This window comes from Acanthisitta chloris, unplaced genomic scaffold, assembly GCF_000695815.1.
Source record: "Acanthisitta chloris isolate BGI_N310 unplaced genomic scaffold, ASM69581v1 scaffold38468, whole genome shotgun sequence".
Taxonomy (NCBI): Eukaryota; Metazoa; Chordata; class Aves; order Passeriformes; family Acanthisittidae; genus Acanthisitta; species Acanthisitta chloris.
Window position 1 is genome coordinate 14,066 of NW_008688232.1, and position 8,435 is coordinate 22,500.

Sequence of the window (8,435 nt, forward strand, 5' to 3'; positions counted from 1 at the left end):
CACTGCTTATGGGTGGGGAAAGGAAATCAGAAAATGCACATCCATTTAATCCCTATGCTTTTGATGAAGACTTTGGGGTTTTTCTTTCAGGGTGAAGTAATAGCCATGGACAAGATAGCTAACAAGGTCAAAAAAATCCAGCAGAATGCTGAATTGCTGCAGTTGAATTGCATTAAGGCCTTTTGCTATGATGGAACAAAGGCCCTTTCAGTTGAGAAGAGCGAGGGTGAACAAGGTAAAATACACAATTTGGTCAGTACTAGCTTTTAGAAGAAAACAGTAATGTTTTGCACTAATAATATTAAACCTGCCACAGGTCTACAAGCTCTTAAAATCTTGGCAGATACCTAAGTTACTTCAGCAGCCCTTTTATTTTCAACTCTTTTGTGATTATCATCTTCTCTATGAAGCAAATACAAAAGTCAAATTATCTGTCCTTATCACAACCTAATGTGCTCAGAGGAAATGCATTCCTTTCCCAGATAATATCAAAGACTGAAGAAGCCTTAAAGCTTATTTCATGATCACATTTAACCCCATACTCTGAATTGTCTGACCTAGTCTGAGAAAAAACTCATTTTTGCAGATTTGCTTGGCTTTTCTGTCTCATAATCCTCATCAGTAAAATGGGGTTATTAATACGTAACTCCCAGGAGTGCTGCAAAGTTTAGTTCAGTGATGTTTGTTCAGCTGTTCAGGGGAAAGTTACATACAAGCACAGTGTATTATTTTAAGTTCATTTCATTTGCTTTTCTGAAGTGCTGCAGTTATGATATTGGTTCTGTTCCATGCTGGGATGATTTAAATGGTATCTGCTGTCCTGATTATTTTTAGTTTGTTGTGCAAAGTATGCTGTTCTTTCTCACTCTATTTTATCTCAGTCACTGGTTAGACTAAGTAGGAATCAGGTTGCATAATTCACCTTCTTTGTCCCTATGCCTTGCAGTTATTCCTGCTTTGGAGGAACAAAAGTACTTTTTTAGTAGTATTTTTATGAACATTAAATACTGTAGGTGGTATAGAGCAATTAATTACACAGGTGAACAAGAGCTAGCTGTAATACTGAAATCATGAAGGCTTTTCTGTACATCCCTTCAAGTAAGACATGACATATTTTGAACATTTTATTAATGGATCAGAGGTAGATAAATCAGATTGACTCATTTCATAGTGCTGGAACAAGCTAGGCAGCAGTAGTATGATAGTACAAGGATGGTAGCAGTAGTACCTGGTGATGCTGAGATGGACAGTCTCTAGCACTGAGGAGATAGAAACTTTTGGGCTGTTGTGCCAGTGGGGCTCAGGTTAAAGGATTTGTTCATCCATATTCCCTTATCATCCAGGTAATTGTAGGAAGTTGTTAATTGTTTACTGAATTGTTCTGCTGTGGAGGCATCATGTGTCACACATTAGAACTTGTAATAGTTCATGCTGTTATGAAGTGTTTTAGTTTCTACAGATATCCATCACAGGAAGCAGTTATTTTACAGACAATCCAGTTATTATTTAAGGCAGTCTTAACAATTAACTACACGTTTCTCTCAGTAAAGGTTTGCACATTTCAGTTTCAGTTATGACCTGAGTGTGGTTCATTACAGCCTGTATATACAACTCTGTGCCCAGCACCTCTGACCAATCATACTTCAGCATTTTTGTTGGATTGCTTTTACATTTTACTTTCAAATCATTAAATTAAGTTTAAATATATTATTGCTTAAAGGGATCATTTTTGAGCTTACAGAACTAAAACTGTTTGGTTTTCTGGGATATGAAAAACACTACCAGCAGTGCTGAGACTTGCCTCTAGCTGAGTCTGCTTTTGCAGACACTGTCGACTGCACACAGATGTTTTATGCCAAAGATGCAGTTACAGCTTGTCCTTACCTATGGTGAAGTCTCAAGGAAAGAAACAGCCACATTTTATATTACTAACTGCTTTTTACAGAAGGGCCTCCATTCTTACCAGAGTCATTTGATCGAATTCTTCTTGATGCTCCATGTAGTGGGATGGGACAGAGACCAAACATGGCTTATTCTTCAACTTTAAAGGAAGTGACCTCTTACCAGCCACTGCAGCGCAAGCTTTTCACTGTGGTATGTGTTAAAGATCAAGTAAATAAATTAAATTGAACACGAATGCTTTTGCATTTAGGAAGTGTTAGGATCAGTTAACCTCTCAGCTCCACCATATCTGTTGCTAGGTGAAGTCAGTTCACTGGAACATGGAAAAGGTATGTGTAAATAAAAACCTTTGATATGGTTTTTTTATTCCCTCAGTTTCATCGGTTTTAGTTTATGATATTGGCAAGGGTCTAAGTCACAGAGCAGGTGACTTAGGAGCATGCTGAGAACTGTGCATGGGCTGATGCTGAAAGATAAGATTTCATGAGATTTCTCTAAATCTGAATGAAACACATTCAGAATGAATGACAGATTAAAAAGCAGCATAGGTACAACGTCCGTGCCAAATATGTGGAAACAGTTGACATCTGATATCACTGATAAAAGTGTTGTCTATCTGTGGTTGGCAGCAGGTGGAGAAAACAGACCTAATCTGTCTCAGATACACAGAGCTGTACAAATAACAAATCTTACCAGGTGAATCATCTCAATGGCATTAATAAACTGCATAAGCCATAATGCCTGTTTGGAAAGAAGAATATTTCTAATCCAGGGGATCCTTTACTGTATTCCCTGAGAAGAATTAGCATCCTAATGCCTAACTTAGATTTGAGTTTAAGTGCTTATTTAAAAATAAGCTGAACTATTGTTTATTTCTCCCTGCAGGCAGTGAAATTGCTGAAGCCAGGAGGTGTTTTAGTATATAGTACATGTACAATTACACTTTCTGAAAACGAGGAGCAAGTTGCCTGGGCCCTGGAAACTTTTCCATGCCTCCAGCTTCATCCACAGGTAATAGTATTTTTAGGGTACTTCACATGATCTAGTGAGCTTGTTTTGGAACTGTTAAGTCCCACACTGCATTTACTACCAATAAATCTTTCACTGTGGATAGTTTTAACTGCTGTGGATAAAAACAACACAAGGATTTCTGAGGCTTTTATAAAATCTGTTTTTGTGTTTAATCGAGCTTCATTTAGGGATCTTCAAGTAATTTGCCACTGTGTATTGTGGCTATTTTGATTTGCACAACAACCACTTAAAACACAAAAGAGAGTTCAAACAGGTTGAAATTTCTCTTGCAATTGTTCTTTAATACATGTGTTTTATTCTCTTCTTTTGCACATTCACAGGAGAGGTCAAAATGCTTTTATTAATGACAATGAAGTAGTGAAGACTTGCATAAAAGATGGGACATAAATGAAAATAACCTTGTGTTTTGAGGAAAGAGGATTTTATATGTACGGGAACTATTTTTGCCTTACTTGAAGGAATGAGGGAACAAACTTATTTCAGGCTCAGTGTCCCAAGAATGTACCTTGTCTTTTTTGGAGTCAGTGTCTACCATTAAGATGTCTGGGAGGAGGTAATATATAGGGAGATACTAGAATTTTATATCTATACTGCATACAGTTCAAAAATATGTTACCATTATTAGTGCCTCAAGGGCGTTTATCATCAGACTGTATACATCCCTCTTCCTCTTTGGTGATGTGATGAGCTGGGTGAGTTAGTTGTTTATCATCATGGCTTTGAGGAAAAGTCTAACTGATACCTGTTTAGCTTACTTATACATTCTGTGATGGCTTGTATGAATCTTTTAACTGAAATTAAAAAATTGTGTATAATGAGGAATTATATGAAGACTGGTAAAGATTTAACAGAACTGAAGCTTTTCTTCAGAGATTTGTATGTTCTGTTCTTCTATCTGCTTTTTCACCATCCATTTACGAGGAATTTTTCAGTTCCAACTGTTTCAACAGATTATACATTTTACCTAACAGCTTAAATATTGTCCTTGATAGAATGACAAAGCAAAACACAAGTCCTATTAACTCAAATTCAAGAAGAATTCTGGTTTAATAGACTTTCACTCACCAGTAATATCACTCTTAAATAAAGCACTATTTTTCACACAGAAATGCCATGTCTGTAAAAATTGATATTTTCTGTATAGTATATTTTAAATGAGATGACACTTAATTGCTTACAGATGGTTTGTAGTACCTAATAACGGAGTCTAGGGTTGACTTATCTCATGTTCCTGTATGTGTTTATATCCCATCTTCTTTAGTATCTCAGTGGACACCTCTTTACATACCCAGTCCACTGTTTTCCACTTCTCAGTTTGGCAACAGTTCCTGGAATGATGTTTGTTTAGCTGGGTAAGGAAAAAACAGGTGATTGTTCTGATAGGTGGAGGTTGTTGCATGGCAGCTGATCCTGTGTGCAGACTTATTTCCTCTTAGGGCTTTATACAAGAGATACTGTAGATCAGCTTAAATGCAGTAACTTAACTGGAAGGAAAAATGAAAAGGTAGAGGAAAACACTGGTCTATCTTTGAGCAGGTTGCTTGAACCTGTGTAATACTGTTTTCCCTTAGACTTCTACCTTTCCATCCTTCTGTTACATTGCTTCAAGCTGCTACCCTTTTCTCCCTTTGTGTGTTATTTTTCTCTCAATTTGCAATGAACACCTCTTTTTGTCTTTTACCTGAAAAGCACTGAAATCCTGCTGAGCAAAAGGAAGAATAGAATTGGGCTGTAACCTCTTGGTTGCCCAGCTTTACAGCACACAGGACGTGGTAACACTCATCATGTGCTGACTGGGTGAGCTCATGTGTTAGCAAAGTGTGATGGCTGAAAAAATGCTCTGCTGTAGGCTGCATTATAGACTACATTAGACTAGATTGACAAAGGAGATCTATTTCTGATATTGCAGTGCCAACTTTTGCACATTTTGTTCTGTCTCCTTACTGAATGCATTGAAAGAACAATCCAGCTAAGAATTAGATTTTTTCCAGGAATCAATGTATTAAATAAAAAGCAGTCAAGGCTACCCACAAGAAATGCTAAGAAAAGGACTGTGATTTTAAGCCCTTCTCTTCAAGAATTTGATGCCAAATGTCATCTTCTGAATTCAGATACCTAAGTGTTCCTTTCTTTCTCTGCCTCATAGACATACACGCGTAACAGTAGTCCCATTTACCAGCTAGTCTTATTACATTACATAGAAAATTGAAGTTCCGATTTTTCTGCTGCATCATCTGCCAAAATGATGCCTCTTCAGGCAGTAAAATATTCCAGACTGGAGCTTCCGTCTCTCCAATTGAAATTTTTCGTGTTAAGAATCCTGGTAGTTCTACTACCAATTCTGAGTATATTAGTAACAGACAATCACTCTTTTTTACTTAATTCATAGCTATTAGCCAGTACACAGAAGTGCTGCATCATTTACAAGTGGCAACCTACAACCTTCAGACCTGCACATTAGCTGGTGCTAACAGCTTTCTTGTGATGTTTCAGTCCTTTGAGTGATGAATTGAACCCATCCTCAACAAGTGCTCTAAACTGCTGGGCTAAAGCAGATAAGGGGCATCACCACCTCCTCAAGGTACTTGGAACCTTGTATTATGTTTGTGTGATATTGGCCAGATGAAGGCAAGAAAAGGCCACGTAGGTTCTGAATCCCCCAGAGTGAATGATGCAAACCTAGCTTGTCCATGTTAACTGTTAAGTAGCTGTGCATATATTCAGCAGAATGCATTTAAGGCATTTAAAAACTTTACAGATGGGATACTTTGCTTTTCTTTATTACTTGAACAGGAACCTCACATTGGAGGAGAAGGCATGAAGGGAGCTGGACTGTCACTTGACCAGTTGAAGCTGTTGCAGAGATTTGATCCATCTGCTGTGACGTTGCAAGGAATGGATATTAATTCTTTGCAAGATTCCAGAGAAGATGATCTGATTTCATTGGCAAACAAGGACTGTATAGGATTTTTCATTGCAAAATTTATTAAATCGAACAGTAAATAAGGATTTAGGAATGCAACCTGAAAAAACACCTAGCGAGCCTGAGAACAGTTGAGACCTGAAGTGTGTTTCTTCCTGCTGCAATGTTGCCAAGCCAACGGGGCTGACGGCAGGGTTGCTATGGCAGCACTGAAATCTGCCAGCTGTTCTGATGGGAAAGAGCCACAGGTTGCAGCAAGAAAGTCATGGCTGGGGGAAGGGGAGTATCATTTTTAAGTCTTCCTTTGCTTTTGTATTTACAGCAGGACAGTGCCTGAATGACAAATAAGTTCACTCATACTGTTGTCTCTTTCCCATTTAAGTCACTTATCTGGTACAGCAAGCAAGGGATTGGGATGTAAGCTACTTTATGAAATGCAAACATAAATAAAATAGGTGGGAACTATTATAATGAATTTTGGGAAGGGTAGTTTCTATGGAGGTTTAACCAATAATTAAAGTTTCATGAAATAGTGCTTCACAAAACACTGTACCATGTTACAAAGAACTGTTTTATAAATTGATACTTAGAACCTCATTTCTCTTTTATTTTAATACAAGCAAGATTCTCTGTACACATAGTATATACACAAAATACGATTAGGCTTTGTAGCATGTCTTTTATAGCAGCATGAATATATTAAACCATCTCACTCTGGGAATGTAAATAAATATTGTTTCAACATCAAACTTCCCATGCATAAACTGTATTGGTTCTGAAATAGCCTATTGGACTGGCTGACAAGTGACAATTTTAAAATCAAACATTTGCAACAGAAGGGGCTACAGTTGTGATTAATATATCAAAAGACAGAAAACAATGCATAATACCATCTGACATGTTGCAAATCACCTTTCAAACAACTAAGAATATTAACTTTATTGGTTAGAAAGCATCACCAGCTAAAAATCATGAAAATTGAAACTGGGGAAGCATGCTAATGAGAACTGCCTTAATACACTGCTCAGCATTTTAATAATATAAATTTCTTAAAGATGTTATAAGTATTTCAAAATTCTGCTTCAGTTCCAGTTTGAACAATATTCTCTTTCCTCAGTCATGCTGGAACTGACAATAGCATTAAAATTAGAGGGAAAGGTGAGTACAATTCAAAAATGTAAACTGACATCTGTGTGTGTTTGGTTTTTCCTCTCATCAGTTTCCAGTTTTAAAAAGCATTATCTGAAAAATGTCTGTCTTTTCACTCCTAACTATTTGGTTGGATTAAAAAGAGCAAGAGTTATTTTATCATTTGTCTTTCTGCTGTCAGAAGTGCTTTTTTATTTGCTTGCAATCAAAACAGTTTATACAATTCTGTTTCTCAGTAGTCTGTTTTTACTTCCATTTTCTATAAATGTTTTGATACCATATGTTTTCTACCGTTCTTAAAGAAAAAATCTCTTCCGTTCTCCCAGGGTTGACTAGTCCATCCTCTGTGAGACCTATCCTGGCAGGATGGGAGGATGGAATTCTTGTGTACTACTTCTCTACTTTAGCTGGCCACTCCTTGCCATTAACTACATGTCTAATGAAGATTTAAAGTAATTTGGTTTCATCAGTAGTAGGTGAGATATCCTATGTAGAATCATGAAGCTCCTGCTCTAAATTATAGTCTTTTTAGTCTAAATATGGCTAAAGTAATTACATGGTAACAAAAGGGATTAATCTTTTATTTTAAGTACGTATTGAAATCTTTAACTCAGTGCTAGTAAAAAAGCATTTCCTTTTTTTGCAGAATATATAAATTTTGTAAACATTAATCAGCACACATAGACTATATACTGAAATTTGTGTATGCATATAAAATAAGGAACTTTGCCTCCAGTTTCAGTAGTAGGATTTGTGCAATGCTGAACTCGAAGGAATTAAGATTGCTGAATTTTAAGTGGAAGATTTGTTGAGACTTTCCCAGATTTCTTGAGTTTGGGATGCTTAACAGGCTTTTCAAGATGGTGACCGCACTTGATTTTATGAGAAGTTTCTTGGGGGTGGGAAGAAAAAGTAACTAACTTGTACTTGATTCCAGTGTAATTGCAGACCAGACTTCACCTGAAAAAACTTACTGATGCATGAACTTTAGCTACTAGGGTTGTTTCTGCGAAAGTCAACTCGTAGATTTCAAAGAGCACTTAGCATATTGAAGGGATAAGACTCAGCTGTTTTCCCTAGGCTTCTCTCTCTGTTGGTAACTGGGGAGAGACTTCATCAGGCAGTTCAGAACAGAAACTCAATCAAGATGCTCCAAATCAATCTGTGAAGGAACCCGCATCCTTTCTCTGACTACAAGTCTGGCCAAGTTAGATGACTAATGTTGAATGGATGCTCTTTTTTTTCCCTTTTCTTTTCCAATCTTACTGTAACTTTAACTACAAGAGTAGGAATACTTTCTCATTGACACAATTCTGATGAATGGTGTGTGTCTATATATATTTTAAATACATAATAGGATTACTTTCCTCTTAAGACTCTTTACACACTGAATCATTGTACTTCAGTGCTTAGTGCTGAAGCACAATTG

General features: G+C 36.9%; 1 protein-coding gene across 1 annotated transcript in view; it reads left to right on the forward strand.

Annotated features, from left to right (window-relative positions):
* The window catches only part of NSUN6 (NOP2/Sun domain family, member 6), an 18,808-nt gene extending 12,553 nt beyond the window's left edge, over positions 1-6,255 (forward strand). Inside the window, exons 8-11 of the mRNA XM_009080936.1 lie at positions 91-235; positions 1,946-2,094; positions 2,788-2,913; positions 5,728-6,255. Of these exons, the coding sequence (XP_009079184.1) occupies positions 91-235; positions 1,946-2,094; positions 2,788-2,913; positions 5,728-5,940 (633 nt within the window). The 3' untranslated portion in view covers positions 5,941-6,255. The remainder of the gene's footprint in view (positions 1-90; positions 236-1,945; positions 2,095-2,787; positions 2,914-5,727) is intronic.
* Positions 6,256-8,435: the final 2,180 nt, after the last annotated feature.